This window comes from Tetrao urogallus (genome assembly GCF_951394365.1).
Source record: "Tetrao urogallus genome assembly, chromosome: 1".
NCBI lineage: Eukaryota > Metazoa > Chordata > Aves > Galliformes > Phasianidae > Tetrao > Tetrao urogallus.
Genome location: NC_136813.1, coordinates 27267984 through 27287083, shown reverse-complemented (window position 1 = coordinate 27287083; position 19100 = coordinate 27267984). Strand labels below are relative to the sequence as shown.

At 39.0% G+C, this 19100-nt stretch overlaps 1 protein-coding gene across 1 annotated transcript in view; it reads left to right on the top strand.

Moving 5' to 3' along the window:
• The window catches only part of FNDC3A (fibronectin type III domain containing 3A), a gene marked incomplete at both ends in the record, with an annotated part of 96178 nt that overhangs the window by 16749 nt on the left and 60329 nt on the right, over positions 1–19100 (top strand). The window contains one exon of the mRNA XM_079540688.1: positions 8318–8393. Coding sequence (XP_079396814.1) covers positions 8318–8393 — 76 coding nt within the window. The remainder of the gene's footprint in view (positions 1–8317; positions 8394–19100) is intronic.

The following is a 19100-nucleotide window of genomic DNA, read 5'->3' as shown; positions in this document are numbered from 1 at the left end:
CTTGTCCCAGATTTCACCCATTCTGGAAGAAATAAGTAAATCCACAAGGCGTGACTTAACTCCTTTTAGAAGATATCAGCTAACTCAGCTCCTCTCACCTTCAGTGAGAAGTGGAGGGCTGGAGAAAGGACTCCGGATATTTCTTTGCCCTGAAATTCAGTCGGGTTCCTTTGTTTTTCTTGTCTTTGAGGCAACAGACAGCACCGAGGCAAAGTATTTAGTGTAATTTTACTCTGGTTTCTTTAGCCTCAGTCTGGACTGAAACACTTAGCATTTTAGTTTTCCCCTCCAAAGGGCTGATAGCCTTTGATACTGAAGAATGGGTTTGAGAGCAGGTATACCCCTGAGAGACGTAAAGAGCTTGACATCTATAGATTTTTCCTTTAATGCAAATAAGAAAATACTTGTCTCGTATCCCAGTAACTCTAAAGTGATGGCTTTGATCTTTCAGGTAAGACTGGTTAGAAATAAAGCAGTGGATGTTCAGAAAACTCAATATTTTAAAAGGGCATTGCATAGTTTTCCACAAACAGAGAAGCTTTTAGGCATAAAAGCACTTATTTGAGCAACGTAACTTGCCAAAACAGTTTTGAAAACACAGCTGATGGTACTGAAACTGTAAATGGAATTTTTCTACGTCTGAATTGAATCTCTCAACGTTTGTGTGAGTTCAGAAGAGTTAGGATGGCATTTCATTCTTGTCTTTTTTTAGAAATACAGGTACTGAAACTGTGGTTTCATGATGTGTTACAGTGAGAATCATCCTTATGTGAGAAGGGTAAACTGGACATTTCTCCATAAGCCTTACGAGAATCTGATAAATTAGGTAGATCGTATTAGCTGTATGTGGCAGGGATAGGATGAAGCTAAGGAGCTGTCTTAATTTCAGATATTTTTTGCTCCTATCAGTGTGTTATCAGCATACTTCTGGACACAGTCGTTTGTACTGCTGTTTTTCTGTCTTGTTTAATTTATTTATTTATTTTAACTTGAAGCAAAGTTTAAGCTTGTCGAATTTAAACAATGGATTTCAAATATTACCTCAGGATATCTGATATATTGGTAATAATATTTATATATTTATATATATATATAATATATTTTATATATATTTTTGCACATACATTCTGTTTCATCCTGTGTGTATTTGGTAGAAACAGCAGAGTCTTTGTGAGGAAATATTCTGACAGTGGTTGTTTTATTTCCTTAGAGCAGTATAATTTTGGCTGATGGTATCATGTACATGCATGTGGATGTTTGAGGAGGGAGCCTTGCCAGTTTTGACAGTGCTGTTCAGAGCTGCCTTTGCTTATGTATGGTGGGGAGCAAAAGAAGAAAGCTGTGTAAAATTTGCTATGAGATGTCCTTTGTTAAATAGTTTTGCTAGGTAAGTTTGTAGATTTCATGGACTCATTTCAGGTTTTACCTAATAGATGTCAGGGGGGAAGTTCTTGACAGAGAGAGTGGTGAGGTGCTGGCACAGGCTGCCCAGAGAGGCTGTGGATGCTCCATCCCTGGAGGTGTTCCAGACCAGGTTGGATGAGGCCCTGGGCAGCCTGGTCTAGTGCCAGATCTGGAGGTTGGTGGCCCTGCCTGTGGCAGTTTGGATCTTGATGATCCTTGGGGTTCCTTCCAACCCAAGCCATTCTATAATTCTAATGGAATATCTTTTTTTGTTTCCCCTCCATATGGGCAGAAATAATTTAGACTTTTAATTCTATTTATGGTGTCCACTATGGAAGTATGTTATATTAAAACAATGAAGTAACACTTGTGAATTAAGCCTAAGCTTTTTTGTGTTCTTGCCCTGCAAGTTTTTCACCTCATATAGGGGCTTTACCAGAATCAGTTGTAGTCTGGCACCAGGCCCCCAAGAACTTAGCATCATAGAGTGGTTTGGGTTAGAAGCGACCTTAAAGACCATCCAGTTCCACCCCCTGCTGTGGGCAGGGCTGCCACCTACTTCAGTCTTCCTTACTGTCTGTCTGGTGGAAGACAGACGTGTTGTTCTCAGTGAGCATCCATTAGTTGTGAAGGCCTCTGGTTCCTCACTTTTTGTGTTGTGGCTGAGAGCACTAGGGAAACTTTTTTCCCTGCATGTTGTAATGTGATCCCGAGTCTTAAGCTGCCTTTCTTTCCTCAATGAAATTGCCTGGAAATGTGGCAATGTGACACATTGCTAGTGCAGTTAGCAGGATGGAAGGAGAAGCAGAGATGCTTGTAAAATTGTGTCTCTTACTGACAGAATGAAGGGCTGGTTTTAATTGTTGTTGCAGTGAAATGAATGGGCTTTTTGGCTAAATTTAATTAGTCTGCAAGCTAACATATTCAAAACAGGATTAGCTAGCTCTATATTTTAAACCCCTTCTGTCCCCAACTAGGCTTCAATAAAGAAATACATTAACCTGTGTACTCATGTGCCATGAGGAACGTGTTAGAGTGTTTAAGAAGGTGTTTGATATCTATGAAGACCAACAACATTTGGAACATTACTCTTTTGCCTTTAGAAAACACTGCTGTGATCATAATAATGGGGAGAAATACCTCCTTGAAGCTCACTTTGGCTTCCGTAGCCTCCCTTTTGTGCTGATAAATGTTACTTCTGGATCTTTCTGGAGATGAGCATTAACATTTGACCTTAACATTTTCTCTGTTTTGGAAAAGTGCTCTGAGTCCAAGTGGCTGCAGCTCTGTCTGCAGTGTCTCTTCCACTTTTTGTTGATATCCTTCCTTTTTTTTTTTTTTTAATTTCCCTCTGCCTTTTTTATTAAATATATTTCACAAGGGTTAAAAATAAGGTAAGGATTTGAAGAAAAGACATTCAGATCTCTTTCTAATTCAGTCTGCAGAAAGAATCCAGTAGTTTCTCATGCCAGTAGTTTAAAGCTTACTGAATAAAAATAGGAAGCATTGATATTCTGTCCTTTTAGCATTTGTACTGCCTTTGATACTGCAGATAAAAGATCAGAATACTTTCTCACACTGATCTGGTAAAGCTAAATCATGTATGAGACCTTCAGATGAAATTATTGTTAAATTATCGTTACGTCTGCTGACAGTATGTCAAACTCAATGTTGCGTGTCTCTGAAAGGCTTGATCATACTACTTGAGCTACAGTAAAATTGTATTTTAATTTGGATTTAAGTAGATTAATATTATAAAAAATCTAGAATTATTGTATTATAGGAATGGATTTGTCAAATAAGACAGGTCAAATTGGGATTTAGATGAGAGAGATTTTTCACAAGTGATGAAGATGATATCCCTTAACTACTAGTCCTTCAAAAAGGCAAAGCACTGTAATGCTACTGCCAGGCAGTGTTTATGTATTTGTAATTTAAGCATGCTCAAGAATGTTCTCAGAAACTGAGGCTGAATGTCATGGAAGGAGTCTGTTCTAGGAAACTGTTTCTTCCTCCAGAAGGAATATCTGTCTGCAAACTGCCTTGGAACAGTTTGTAGCATCATCTGGGAGAGTGGGTAGCTGGCATCAGCCCCTAGTGTGAACAGGACTGCTATAACATAGTGGCACATCTTTGCAGGCAGCTGTTGCAGCACCTAGGAATGTTGCTGTGCACTGTTCACTTTGCTAATGCAGATCTAGTTTTAGGTGCCAGTGATGTGGTCGAGGGACTGAAGCAGCTGTCTTAACGGTTGAAAATATTGGGACCCTGCAGTGAGTGGAAACTGGGCAGAAAAGGAGAGGAAATTGCTGAGTCAAAGAAATAACAAAGGAGTTAGGTGAAATTACTCAAACCCGTTCATCAGATCCCATAGTACAAGAGCTAGAGGCACTTAGCTAGTAGGACACTTGTTTTTAAGATGGCTTAAAAGTGAATTTCAGGAACTCGCTGTAGGAGGTTATGAAGGCAGTGTAAACAAATCCTAAGAGTTTAGGCAAACTTACAGACAGTGAGCAAGATGGACTGCAGAAACTGCCCAGGCTCTTGTTTTCCCTAAATATAGCATCTACAATTGATGTATCGGAGATAAAGTACTGCACTAGAAAAGGCTACTGACCTGGGCCACTGGCTAAGGCTGTGAGGACATTTCTTATGCTCTCACTTGGCTTGAGCAGCTGCCTGAGTTTGAGCAATGATTTCAGTAAAACCTCATTGAGCTTTCTAATGCGTGACACAATTGAGTTTTATTAGAAAGCTGGTCTATGCCAATCCAGGCTATGCAGCTTAGACTGACAGTGGACAGGCAGCAAGGCAAGTCCTTTAAATTTCAGGAAAATAAGTGTTTCATGCTAAAAAGTGGTTTTAATAAAGACTTTTCCTTTTTGCAGCATCTTTCTGTGCTTTTTAGGATAAAGTTTGCTTTTAACGTTGTACTAAGAAACCTCTGTAATCCATACCGATTTAATTAAACCACTGAAGAGCTTAGTGTATTGTTCATTCGTTTTAATGTCCTTTTTAGAATGAATTAAGTACTACTGAAAAGTATGAAATTACACTGTTAAAACTCTATAATACTTTTCAGCAACTGATGTTACAGGTATTCCAAGCTTCAGCCATGTGAGCTGGCCACTTTGTTTTATTTATGAAATGATTGTTTTGAGGATAAATGTGTAGCTCTACTCCATTATTTTCAGCTTGTATGCTAATCTCCTCTGAATAGATATTCTGTACTGCTTTTCATTGAGGACTGTACTGAGGTCATATGAATCATTATTAAATAGCAGTTCAAAGGAAGCAATTTATAGTCCCAGTGAAAATGACAAAAAATTGGTTGTTGACCTAATACTCCATTTCTTAGTAGTCGTGTTAGTCTGAACTTGAGACAAAAATATGTTGAGTCAAAGTTGCGTTAGCACTGAGCAATTATGTTTTTAAATTTTATTAGGTGTTGTTGTTTTTTTTTTATAGTAGATGGTGTTTTGAATACATTTATAGGATTATAGAGCACATATCAAGGACTCAGTGTCTTAAACTCCCATTATTTTGTTGAGCTGGTAAAGTTTTTATTAGTGTTTTGTTGATCTAGTAAGAGAAATGGCATTTGAAAACTGTGTTGAACGTGCATCCCACTGAGGCTGGCACACAATAAATGATTTTTGTATCAAATTATTGCAGTTATTTTAGAACAGCGGTTAGCAGTAATGTGAGTAGAATAATGCACGTTAGCCTTTGGATAGCAGCATTTTAGATTTAGGTAGCAATTTTAGCCTTTTGGATAGCAGAGTAAAGCAACTGTATTTGTCACCAAAAGGGTGAGGCGTGGAGGAGGAGGCTGAACCACCAGAATTTGCTAAAGCTTGTCGTTTGGTCACAACCGACATGAATATTTTGCCCAACAGCGGAAGGAGGCTGAGATCTAGAATATTTGATGTGAAAGATGAGGGCTTCTGTTCTCATAACACCAGTGGGTTGAGGAGGTGGTGTTGCTGGGCAATGAGATATGCAGGCCTCAACAAAACTGCTGAAATTAAAGAGCAGCATTAAGGCAGAGAACCAGGGCTGGTCATATTGATACACTTTACCCCCCAGCACAATAGCTTTTGAAACCAGTGGTTCTTGAAACTTCTGAAATGACTTCAGCCCTGATTCAGTCTCTTTGGCACACTTAGCAGCAAGTGTAGCCTATATTGAAACAGTTGTAAAAAATATAAATGAGAATGTACAACATAAAAGCAAGGCTGGAAGCAGGAGCCATTCAGTTAAGTACAGAATCATACATCAAACAGACTAATGGTCCATTGGAAAAAAAGAAAAAAAAGCAAACCACCTCTATTTCCTATTCCTGAGCATCTAATTAACGTGCATTAAGTCAGCCAGTCCTCCCAGCCTATTGGTATTCAGATGCTCTCAGAGACAGGAAAGCCTGTTGAAAACTGGAGTGCAAAGCAGTATGGACTCCATCATTGCCACGTGGCACAGCCAGTGCCAGCAGTGCTCTCTCCCACTGCATTACGCCCAGGTGTTGAGCCTTTATATTTTAAGAGGCACTGTGAAACGAGCAACAAAGATTTTCATGCAAGAGAAAACACTACAAAAGGAAATCAAAAGGTATGTGTCCCACTTTCTGCAGTTGTGCCAATGTGCCCATAGCTTTTCTAGCTGGAGCCTCCTGTCCAGATATCCTGCAGCCAAGGGTCTGGAGGAGGAGGACCAGCAGGTTCCCAAAGCAACAAAAGAGGAGTTACCAGGCTGCCAGAAGCCAGGCATTGGCACTGAAGAAATGGGAGCAGTGGAGTAACGCAATTTATCCCTCATTCCATCTTACTAGAAAGTAATCAAGGGAATTAATTGTTCCACCCGTTGGCTTAAAACTTGAGAGCTTTACAACTTTTCTTCTTCACATAGTTCATGGGTTCATGGTGATGGGTTGACAGTTAGACTAGATGATCTTAGATGTCTTTTGCAACCTTAATGATTCTCTGATTCTGTACTGTGGAGACTCAATACATGGAGCTGAAACTTGTACTGATTGCCAGAATGGCTCCTCCCAGAAGTCAGGGTATAAACCCAAAACATTTGTGCAAATCTGGATACTTTCCAGCCCACACAGATGGCAAGCTTTTAAGTACTTCTATTCCTGTCTGAATTTTAAGCTGGAACCTTAAGTTGCAGCAGAGAGTAAAAGGTAAGTGAATTAAATACACATCTTCAAGAAGTTATGTCTGCTTGGAAAGCCTGGAAAAGAAATTGTAGCAAGCCATTCATTCTCAGTTCCCTCCATCATGGTCGGAAAGTGGTATTCAGTTGCTAAAATACTAGCTACAAGCACAAACTCTGGTGATACAATGTATTCTGAAGACAAGCATTATTTGAAGCTCATTTCTATAATTTTGCTTCTGCGTTCAGGGAACATCAAGTGCTAACTTTTACTGAATTTTATATTCAGATACATTAGAGGATTGGGAAAATTATCAGTATGAGAAAATGAAAGACATATAATCATAAAATGGCTTAGATTAGAAGAGACCTTAAAAATTATCCAGTTCAAGCCCCTGTGCCATGGTCAGTGCCAGCCAGCAGCTCAGGCTGCCCAGAGCCCCATCCAACATGGCCTTGAGTGCCTCCAGGGATGGGGCACCCACAGCTTCTCTGGGCAGCTGTGCCAGGGCCTCACTGCCCTCTGAGTAAAGAATTTGCTCCCAACACCTAACCCAAATCTCCCCTCTTTTGGTTTAAAACCATTCCTCCTTGTCCTGTCAATATCGGACATGTAAAAAATCAGTCCCCCTCCTTCTTATGCACTGAAGCTTTCTATTTTCTTTGTAAAGAAGCAGCAGCAAGCCCAATTATGCTTTCTTTAGCAGCTTAACAGAGTAAACTTTTTGGCCAAGATTTTTGAAGTTGCATGCAAGCAAGACTGAAGAGGTGTCTGGAAGGGAAGCTAGTGATGCGGTTGGTGCTCCGTCCCTGGAAACTTTCAGTGTGAGGCTGGATCAGGCCCTTGGCAACCTGATGTAGTTGTGCTGCCCCTGTTCACTGCAGGGGAGTTGGACTAGCTGGTCTTCAGAGGTCCCTTCTGACTCTAAAGATTCTATGAAATGTACCTGTTCTTTATTTTCTTTTGTTCTTATCTTGTTTGGATTCTTCATAGCTACAAACTTACTATCTCAAAGTCAGGTTTCAAAGGAGAATTCTGACCTCTAAAATGGTGATGGACTTTTACTTTGGTTTCTGTCTGCAGTTTTTCAGCTGCATATGCTTTTTTACATATTCTACCTTGTATGGTCTAAAAACAAACAAAAACCAGCAAGCACACATGAAGAAAAGAAGAAAGAGTTCAACAGCTTTCTGCAAATAAAACTATTCATTCTGTTCCATATTGTGTATCTGATATGCTTACTTTCTTATTAGTTCTAATAATGCTTTATCATTAATGAATGTACGAACGTGCTTGGATCATGAAAAGAAGGAAATTACAGGATGTTTCCCTTATGCTGAAAAACTGTTTGCCAAGCAGTAATATTTGAAATATAAACACTGGGAGTCCTGGGCTACCTCTGAAACTTTCTGTAGTAGTTTCTGTAGTTTGATTAATGTGAAATTAAATGTAATTTGTTTAAATAATTTAAGCTGTTTTGATTATACTGGACAGTCCAGAAAATAAAATTTGTACAGGTGTTGTTTTACCCTAGTTGCTGTCCTCTGCTTGGTTCTTTGAAAAAGTTTGTTTAAACAATCTGTACTTGCTCTTGCTTTAATCTCTTTTCTCTGTGGGATGAAGGCAGCAGATAATGTAAGGTGGAAAATAATATATTCAGTCTTTTTTCTTGCAGTTAATTTCTTTTTTTTACACATGCTAGGCTTTTGTAACATATTCCTGTGTAATGGTTGTGAACGCTCTTTTATTTTTAAGGTTATTCTTGTGCAAGTTAATCCAGGGGAAGCTTTTACAATAAGAAGAGAAGATGGACAGTTTCAGTGCATTACAGGTAAAACATATATAATATATATATAATATTTCCGCATTCTGCATCACAATAAATTAAAGGCAGTTTCTGGTGTTGAAAGTAAAAGACTGAAAAAAGTAATTTTAAGTACAAGCTTTATTTAACAGTCTAAAAGATTTTGTGTTAGGGTTAGATTTCAGTACCACTAGGAGTGTACTTTTTTGTTGTATTAGTTGAAATTAAGTAATGTGGCATTTTTAGTCTGCAGACAAAAGAGGCAAGTACTATTGTAGCAACTTCATTAAGCTCATTTATTAAACAGACCTAAATTTAAAAGTTACAGTTGTTAATTTGGTTTGAGGGATGTTGGTGTTTTTTTTTCATTCTTTACTATAATATGGTCATTGTTTTGCTTATGCTAATAGTAGTTGTCTGTTATTCTACTGGTAGTTTTCCTGCCAAACAATGTCCTCCACGAGTTCTAGCTTGATCTCACTTCAAAGTACAAACACTTCATCCAAGAATATATGGGAGTCATTTTGGATATTTTCTGTTCTGATTTGAACTAGCTGTGAGTTAATTAATCTACAGCTGCAAGAAACAAGCACTCAGATACTGCTGTTGTTCAGAATACCAGTTCAGTCTGTTAGAAGAGAGCATCCACGTATTCAGACATAAGGTCACTTTTCTGTTGTTTGTTATCTGCTGGGACAATGAATCCTACCTTCTGTTTTCTGTGTGTTGGCCCAGAACCAACAGATGCAGTCTTGAGAAGTTGAAGCAAGAGGCTTGCATCTCCTTTTCCCTCCCTTCAGTCTGAGATGAAAAGTCTGTTTCCAGCGTCAGAGTTGGGTCCTTGGGCTACAGGATGGCTGATTAAAAGGAGGCTCTGGACTGTAATTAAGTTTACATCAACAATTCTTAAAGTCTGCATGTTCATTAGTGCCATTTTTCAAGGGTGTGCTAGTTGCACAGTCTTGTTGCTTCACTTTAACCACAAATCAGCCAATATTGCAGCTCACATTTCTGTAGACTCTTATTTGAAACATATCTGTATAATAGTTACTTTGCAGTTTCTGAGGGGAACAAATTAATTTTGTCTTGCAATTTAAGATTAAAAAAAAGAAAAATCCAACAGCAGATAGGGCATTGTATTTTAGCTTTATTGCACAAAACGCTGAGGAGAAGCATACCTTGTGTTTCTGCGGGTTTAATTTCCTCGCACAAGTCATTTTGAAAGTAGGAAGTGTGTGTGATGAGCTGCAAAAATACTGCTATTGTATTTTACAACTCGAGTTCTTACCTATTGTGATACTGCTTTTATCCTTCTTGATCCTGTTACTTTCTGAATAGACACCTTGCTGTTGTGATTTGATTCAACTGCTTATTTCTTCACACTTTAAATATGAAGGTGAAAGTAAGAGATAATTAGATAACAGTTGTTCCTGGTACTCCCTGAGAATAAGCTCAGATATGATCTTTACACCTTTCCTGACAAGTCCTGCAGCTTTTGCACACAACTTGTTGTACGGGCATTCTCCTTGTCCTTCCCCCTTCCCAGGATGTGAAAATAATATGGCATATATGTAGGTGGTATTGAAACAGATCATAACTTAGGTTTTCATGTGTATACATTCACTAATCTGTAAGCATGTTCACTTGAATGCACCTTTTCTGGTCTATTCTTGCCACTCTTGACATTTCTGTGTTATGATGATAATGTCAGTAGATCTTTCTACCTTCATGACTTTTCGGGTCTTTCTGACTTAAAGAAGAAACTCCTTTGGCAAGTGACACTGCTTTGTTTTATTTTATGGTATGACTTTGGGGAGGTTCTGGGTGGAGTCAGGAATTGGATTCAGTGATCCGTATGGGTCCCTTTCAACTCAGAATATTCTGTGATATTCTGTTCTGTTTAATGGTATGTATTGCAACAATGAGGAATGTCTACCTGATCTACTGTATCTAGATTTGAGTAAATGGAATGATTTCATGTAGTGCACGCTGTGGAGATTAGTGTGATATCGATGGTTCTTCTTGCTCTGCCACACTTCTCAGGTGTAGTCTGCTTTACTTTGCCACAAAATGGATGCCGAGTCTTCAAAATGGGTTATAGCCACAGGCTACTATTGCGCTGACACTAAAGAAGGAAACCTCACATTATTTTCCTGTTTTTATTTTCTTCACTGTGTGCACTCTGTTATTAGGTCAATTCAAAGCTAGAGATGTGGAAATACATAATGAGTACTATTTGAAGAGATGCTTATTTAAGAAAAAGGTATGGAGAAACAAAAATGTCAGAAATTTAGTGGAGAAGCTCTTAGTGGGATGTTGATTTAGTCATCTAATGTGTCTTAATACTGCTTTCCAGTCTGTTTTCCTGTAAATATTTGCCAATCTTTATATTCTTGCCTGACCATATTGACTTAACGCTCAATAAAAAAAATGCACTTTCTGCTTTTTCTGTGACGTGCTCTGTAAAAAGGGGCTATGCTGCATATGTTAGGAATGTGTATCTGCATATTACTTTCCAAAGATACAGCACATTGCTCGCAGAAAAACTGTGATTATGTACAACATTGTATATTGATGTAATTAATGTTGATGCCTCAGAATTTACCCAAAGAAAGAATGAGAACAGGCATAGGGTTTTTTTTTCAAGAAATTCACTAATATTTCATTGAAAACCTTCCCTTATCAAAACAATATGAAGAAATCTCTTAGTTTCTGAGTTTACTTTCTAAAATGAGCTGGCTCTGGGAACTTCATTTACTTAGTATTTTCAAGCATTGCTTTTTAAGTCTGTATTCTAAACTACGTTTAGCAATTAGTTACATTCAGTTCTGGGTGGAACCCCACAGAAGTGCAGATGCACATGTGCAGTAGTTTGTGCAGCTTGCTTAAATCATTCCTTCAATGATTCTAAATCTGCTTTGTGCTTTGTTGTCATTTCACCTTTGAGATGGCAATGTCCACTGAAGTCAGTGTGGATTGTTTTTAAATCTAACCATACTGTTAACTGTATTTGTTGTTCTGTTGGAAAAATTGAGGTGCTCTTGTCCTAATGATTTTATTTCTGAGGACTACTATTCATATTTTGGACACTCTGTACATCTCTCAACTTGAAAACAAGAAGAGTCATTGTCTTTCCAGAAGAAAGGGGAGATATGTATATAGTGAATATTTTAGAATACTCTTTAAATTGTCAGTGAAGAAAACATAAAGTCCCAATTAATGGAGAAGCACACTGTGCTTTTTCTGTGGCCTAACTTCTGAAGAAAATACTGCATTTATACTGAGGTTTCTATACTTGCTGTCTGCTTGCTGTATAACTCACTCAGATGATCTTTAGAGCTTTAAATGGTCTGGAGCTGTAAGTGAGAAGAGTCTGCTTAACATGTGCCTCTTCCATGGCAGTTAAGATTGGATGAAAAGGCCATTGTGTGTATTTCCTAGTTTGAAATCTGAAGTTTGGGAGAAGAGCAGTGCTTGTTGAGGGACGCTTTCTCCTTGGTTAATCACATCCCTTTGTTTTGACTGAGTTTTGATGACTTAGTGTATTTCTTTCTTAATGCATTGCATGCATATTTCTGTAAAATAACAAACACCGTTGTTTTATACTTCTGTAGCTAACTGCTTAGGTTTTAACTGCCTTTGTGCTGTGTGTATTTTGACTTAACTATCACTTCAGATGAACACTTCTCAGTATCAATGGACAATTTCTGATTCTGTAACGTTTTGTTTGACTGCATAGTGGTTTGTCTGATAGCACTGACTTCTGCCCACTCTTTTAACACAACTTCAATTTAAACCATTTGTCAGTCTTTTACTTTCCAAAGACACCGTGATTTTCTTGCTAGACAGACAGGATGATATGTGGCTGCATATCTCTGTGTTACATCAAAATGCTTATTTTCAGTAGAGTTCTTTTAGATACTGTTCTGATGTACTGGAAGTATTCAGACTTCTGTGGAGACTTTTCTTAAGCCAAAATTTCCTTCTGTTGAAGTGAAATAATCAGCTACATTAGTGATTCAGATAACCAGGTTTGAAGTATATGAATGGGCTCTCTTTGTGGAGTTGAATTACTGCAGATCACTCATTCATGAATTCTTCCTATTGCAGGATAAATGAATGAAGATGACTCATCTTAAGCACATTTTGTAACAGTCCCAAGTTGCAGCTAAGGGCTATTAAATGTTACTTGACATAATAAGAGAGACAATGTTATATATGCCTCTGCAAAGGAAAATGGCCGTTTTTATAATAAAATAAGAAAATATGTGTAAATTAGAATGAGTCATGAATACTTGGTGTTTTAAAATGAAACCAAGTATTGGCGTTAAGGTTAGTCGCTAGGATAAAAGTTAAGCAACCCTTTTTTTTTTTTTTTTTAGTAAAAAATAAAATATTTCTTAGAAGTATTTTGAGGTCAGTCAAGAGGAAAAGAAGATCATATCAACTCTGAGACTACAGTAGTGAAATGCAAACTTTATTTCGTTCTAAGATGAATTTCAGTTCTGGAAGAGCAGAGCAGACCTGCCTGTTATCCAGAACAGTATTTGAATAGAGCTGTTATGTGTGCTAGGTGCCGTGTGATTTTGGTTGTTTTCAGATAGCATTAAGGCAACCATGCTGGACATCTTAAAATAAATGTAACTCCTGCCTAGGCATATTTCAACAACACCAAAAAAAACCACCATAAAAACTCAATTCATTCTTTACAGCACACAGTGCCTTGATACTGAGTTTTATTTAAGAGTAAGTTATTATTTGAGATGGTTTAACACAGATGTGCAGAATTTCTGACCAGCTCAACAAGTTCTCACAAACTCCCCAGAAAGAGTTTTTGTGGTTTCTGATAGTCAGTGGAAGATGCAGCTTTCACAAGGAGATCAGAGCTTATTACCAAACCCTAAACTCACTGTGTGGGTTGCAGGAAGTATATGGTGCCATTCCTTGGTGTTCTTAGAATGCACCAGGATTCCTGCCACTGCAGCTGTAATCCCATACGGTAGCTTTAAGGGTGACATCACCTCTAGAACTACTGCTTCTTGGTTGTTAAATTCCTCAGAGTCAGCTTTAGCAGTGGGCGAAGTTTAGAGATAGTACAATATTTAAATGCATATGTCTGTATTATTGAATAAACTAGCAAAAATAATAAATGCTATGAACAAGAATTCTCTCCTTGAGCGTCTCTACAGTATATTAGACAGCTTGTGAGACTGGGTAATGAATTTGTACAAGTAAACCTATATATATATTTCTGTGTTTCAGTGCCCTTTTTTCCTGCTCCCATTAAGAACAGTTACTGAACCACCCAGAGAAGCTGTTTTGGGTGATGTTTTCTTTCTGTAGCCCAAGTCAGACATTTTTCATCAGTTTCCATTTCCCTAATCCTGATTTCTGAATATTGAGACATTACATGACGATGCAGGTAACTTTACTTGCTGTCCTTTTCCTCTTCAAAGATGCTCTACTGCTTTTCAATGTTTTAGCCTTCTGAAAGCTGCAAATGTAAGGCTTTATACATCGGTTCCTTTAAGCAAAACAAACCCTAAGTGGCAAATCATTTCATTTGATTCCTGTCCATTACTTCCATGTGAGTGTTGCGCAGAAGACTAAACACGATATGCAAGGCTGAAACTAGATATTTTAACATCCTCTTATTAATTTTAGGATCTCTGTCACGGGTATGTAGAGGACTTTATAAAGGCCCTGAAGAAAGTTAAAACAAATGAGCTGAAAGTACTGAGACCACAGCAAGCAACAGTGACTTAAAGCCCACCTAACTCTTTTTGAGGATTATCAAAGCTGAGTCTCGTAGTAGGTGAACTTCAAAGTAGCTCAGTTTGGAAATGGCTTAAAACATGAAGCAATTTCTAAAATGTATATGAGTGTTTGCATTTTCTTAGTTTGCCTACAGTCAAACTAGATGTAACTGTTTGTATCAGTCAGCCATGCAGGATTATAACTCAGAGGAGGCTTGACCTCTTTTGTTACAAAATGTTAAAGATAGTGGTGAGGTGCTGGAACAGGCTGCCCAGAGAGGTGGTGGGTGCCCCCTTCTTTGAGGTGTTCAAGGACAGGCTGGTCCGGAGATGGAGGTTGGTGGCCCTGCCTGTGGCAGGGGTTGGAGCTTGATGATCCTTGAGGTCCCTTCTAACCCAAGCCATTCTATGAGAGTGACTGTGAAGCATGGGTATAGTTCCTAGTTCCTTTTCCTTTGGAAATGTGCCACAGTAAGTAAGGAGCTGCCCTTCTTGTGTTCCAAAGTAACTGTAAACAGGGAGCTGGCTTTTTTATAGCTTAGAGTAATGAACAGAGTGCATGAATGCCTTTGCAGATTTTGTATAGGTAAATTAACATAGAGGTTGGGTGAGACATAGGAAAACCCCTTCTGCTAAATAAAGGAAAAAAAAGGTGAATTTGTCTTGCTGCTCACACGCTGGCTTTGTCATATAGGACAAATATACTCCTTAATTTTGAATGTCATTGGCATGGAAAATCTGCCTTAAACCCTAATTCTGCAGCTTTTCTTTTACTAGTACTATTCTGAATTAAAACTAACACAGATTAGCCTGCTTGATTCTGTGGTCTTTTTTGCAGTCGGGCAGTGCTGAGAGAGAACCATCTCTCTTTATTATCAAAGCTGGCAAGGAAACACAGAACAAAGTCATTTTCCTAACTAGAATAAGCTGTAGCAATCTGAAAGTCTGTTTACACTGACTCTTTCTGCTCTAAGAGCAGCCATAAGAACTAACCTCTATAGAGAGTGCTCTCCCTTCTGTGGGAACTGCCTGACCTTCACCTTGGTTAAGTCTGATAACTGAAGGGAAGGTGGTGGCCTTGGTCTCCCTCAGCTCTTAAAGAGGCAATCAGTGATACCCCAAGGAGCTATTGCTGGAAAAGCTGATTTGATCATGCTGCTTTTCTACTAAGTTCTAAAGTATGCCATTCCCTGGATAAACTGAACTTGACAAAAGTTTGATTAAAAGCAGATCAGACTTCTCTTAACACCTTCTGCAGTTGCAAATTTAGAAATAGATTAGAAGGAGAAATTCAGATCTTTAATCACGTTTGTTTTAGACTATTTTAGGGAAAACTTAATTTTTCTATCTCTGGTTTCTTGAAATGTTGTTAAATAGATCTAATGTCTTTTGGGGGGCAAACTACATTTATAATGCTCTTTCTCGTTACTTTCTCATCCTTCTATTAAACATTATTCTACATTGACTCATTTCACACATTTTGAAATGGATGAGTTTATAATTGATTATATTCCTTGTAAGATACTCAGTTTCTCCATTTCACGTCCCATTTTCTAATGTATTCTGATCAGTTAATCTTTCCTTGTATCTTCTTTAGTTCCCTCCTTTATTCCCTCTTTTCAATGCACTGTATACCCAGCCTGTCTGTAGGAAGCTTCTGGAGACATTTGTATGAAATATCAGTGCTTTAGCTGCATGCTCAAGGCATCTAATTTTAGGTGCCTAAAATGTGTGTTTCTATATGTGGCCTTGGATCTGAGCTCCCTTTATAAGCAGTGAAGGTTTAGTCACTAGCTACAGCGTAGTCAGTGCTTTTCAGCTGACATCAGTCTGAACTGAATAGCTCTCCACGCTCCACTGTCTGTACTGACTAGATCCCCACATACGGTAATTGGAGTTTGAAGTCCTAACTTGCGTGTAGATGTACAATTTTAGGTACTTAAATGAGATGTCTCCATTCTGGAGCTGAAGCCTGGCTATTATTAAAGGAAACAAGTCAGCCTACGCCATGAAAACATGTCATTGGTGTCCCTTCTTTTGAATTTGTACCCACAGTTCCCTCAAGTTTTGCCTTTGAGCTCTTCAGAACTCACCCATTTCCATGGGCACCTAACATCTCACATCTTAAAAGGAAGATGCCAATGCTTGGATGTACATGTTGGGAATGCAGTTATGGCCAGTAGCTGCAACTAGGAAATGTACCTGGAGTTGACTCCCATGACTGCAGTCAGTAATGTCTTGCCCTGAACACTGTAAATCATTAACTCATAGCATTGAGGTTCAGGTGCTACTGTGGGCAGTGTAAGTCTGGAATCACTTGAATGACTCCTATGCAGAGTGTTAAGCCTGACAGGTCTGTGTCTGAAAATATTAAGTCCCTTGGCACTGCAGTCAGTTTATCTGATCCCTTACTCTGCTGCTGATGGGAAACAAGTAGCCTTGTATTTCTTATGTTATGAAACAAAAGGAGGGGACAATTGATGTTGGGTCTCTTCTTGGATTCTGACATAAGTAGAAAATTGATGAGCTGTTTGAACTGAATCAGAAATCAGAGATGCAGGCAAAGGAGTTTGAAAGAACATTTTACTTAGGATTTTCAATTTAGATTTTAATATTTAGAATAACTTACGCTGATCACATTTTCTATATCTTAACCAGATGAAATCTGCTTGATCAAAATCGTGAAGTTTTGTGAGAATTGTTAACATTTCTGTTTTATTAAATCAGAGAATTTCATAAGGGCTGAGACTGGCAAGGCCCCCTGGGTTCATCTTCACCAGCAGGGACACCAGAAGCCGAGTGTCCAGGGCCACATTCAGGTGGCTTTGGGAGATCCCACAGCCTCTGGGCAGCCTGTGCCAGTATTCTGCTGTTCAGAGGGAGCCTCCCATGCTCCAGTTTGCACCCGTGTCCTTGCACTTCACACCACTGACAAGAGCTTGATGAGGGTATTTGTGGTCAATGAGATTTCCCTGAGCCTCCTCTTCTCCAGCTCTCCTCCAGCCCCAGTTCTCTCAGCCTCTCTTCAAAGGAGAAGTACTCTCCTTTCTTTATGGCCCTCTGTTGGACTTTCTCTACTGTGTCCACATTTCTCTTATAGTGGCGGGCCCAGAACTGGACCCAGAACTTCAGATGTGGCCTCACCAATAGAAGGAAAGGATCACTTTCCTCTATGTGTGGGCAGTACTTTGCCTAACACGTTCCAGGACACGATTTTCCTTCTGAGTGGCAAGAGGACATTAGTGGCTCGTGTTGAACTTGGTGCCCCACCAGGACCCCCATGTCCTTTTCTGCAAAGCTGCTTTCCAGCTGGGTCCCCCAGCATGTCCTGGTGCCTGGGGCAGTTCTTCCCAAGGTACAGGCAGGATTCTGCACCTCTCCTTGCCGAGCATCGTGATGTTCTTGCCAGCCCACCCCCCCAGCCTGTCAGAGCTCCTTTGGATGGCAGTATAGCCCTCCAGTGAATCAGCTAGTCCCATCAAACAGAAAACAGAAAGAAGTTTCTTCGTTTCCTTATTTGACTAATTCTTTAAAAACAAATTGTGCTTTGTTTTGTAAAAACTCAGAAACAATATATTTAAACTTTTCTGGAACTTTGTGCATAAGCACTGCTTTTTTTAGATCTTCTTTAACAATACATATAGTAAAAATACAGGCTGGTGTGTCATCTGTTGGAAATGCTACATGTTGTTAGATGAAACTCCAGGATGTTTCTTTATAGCTCTTTGAGATTCAGGCTGTTCTGCTGCATTCTTGAAGTATAGCTGCAGCTGTGAAAGTGTTCAGACTGCTGTCGAAGTCTTAAAGTTAAATAGAAAATAACTTTTAATTAATTTTTATTTACTGTTGTTCTATTTGTATTCCAGAAAATAGTCTTGGCTGCCTTATTTCCTGGACCACTGTCAGGTACATGGTAGCTGTGAACAGTGGTAGGAAACCAACATCTCCAAGGCTCTGGGGCAGCTCTCACAGCCACTACATTTCCTCAAGACTGAGCAGGCTCCTGCTCTTACTTCTGATTCTTTTTTTCCCTAATGGGTGAATCAGCAGCACATGGCCTGGAAGATATGGCTGTGTGTGTGTTATTAATAGCAGACGATTATAGTTGCAGTCTTTTTGACTGTTAGATGACAGAGGGTTTGTCAGTTTGCGTGGCTTACATGATCATGACGCTTTTGAACTTCATTAAAGCTGTGGTGATATAACCTCCCTTTCTTCCTTTTGCAGACGTTCATGTAGCAATCTGTTTTACATCTAAAGCAGTTTGTTATCCAAACAAGGGGAAAGAAGATAACAAGGCCATTACAAACGTATAGGCTAGCTGTGCACAGATATAAATAGCTACTGTTTAATGTGAATTAAAGACCAATTACAAGCGTGTATGTTCAGCCACTTAAAGCCATTAAGAAACAGCGTAATTACATGCAGCTTCACATAAAGTTTGAAAGGCCAAATTCACTGGTGGCACATGCGACTATCCAAAGTACTGCTGTCCTTTTTAATGCCTAAGAGGAGGCCTTCCTCAGCTGCAGCAAACTTCCAAAAAAAATCCAGTTTTCTGGAGCAGGTGCTCAAGGGCACCACCGAAACAGCCTCAGATTTTCTCAAGTGGCCGTAGGGCACCCCGTAACTTAGAGAAGTGTGTCAAGTTAATGGATGTTAGAGCTCCTGGACAGCTGACAACACGCTCCTTCCTTTCTGATTAACCAGCTATTCTGTGAGCATATGGTTTCATCTTTTCTCCCTGTTATCAATTTGTTTTTTTCTGGTAGCCATTTCTCCAGCTGCTTCACTCATTCTTTCCCTTTAATGCTGGACATATGGAGTATCTTCATACTGTGTATATTGTGTTTCCCTTGGATCATTGTGACTGTCATAGGTGGGATGAATGTGCCTCCCAAAGCAACTGAAGAAAGAGCTTTCTTTACAACTCGGTATTTTGTTGAGAAAAGGTGGCTTGCCGCCTCTCTTACTTTCT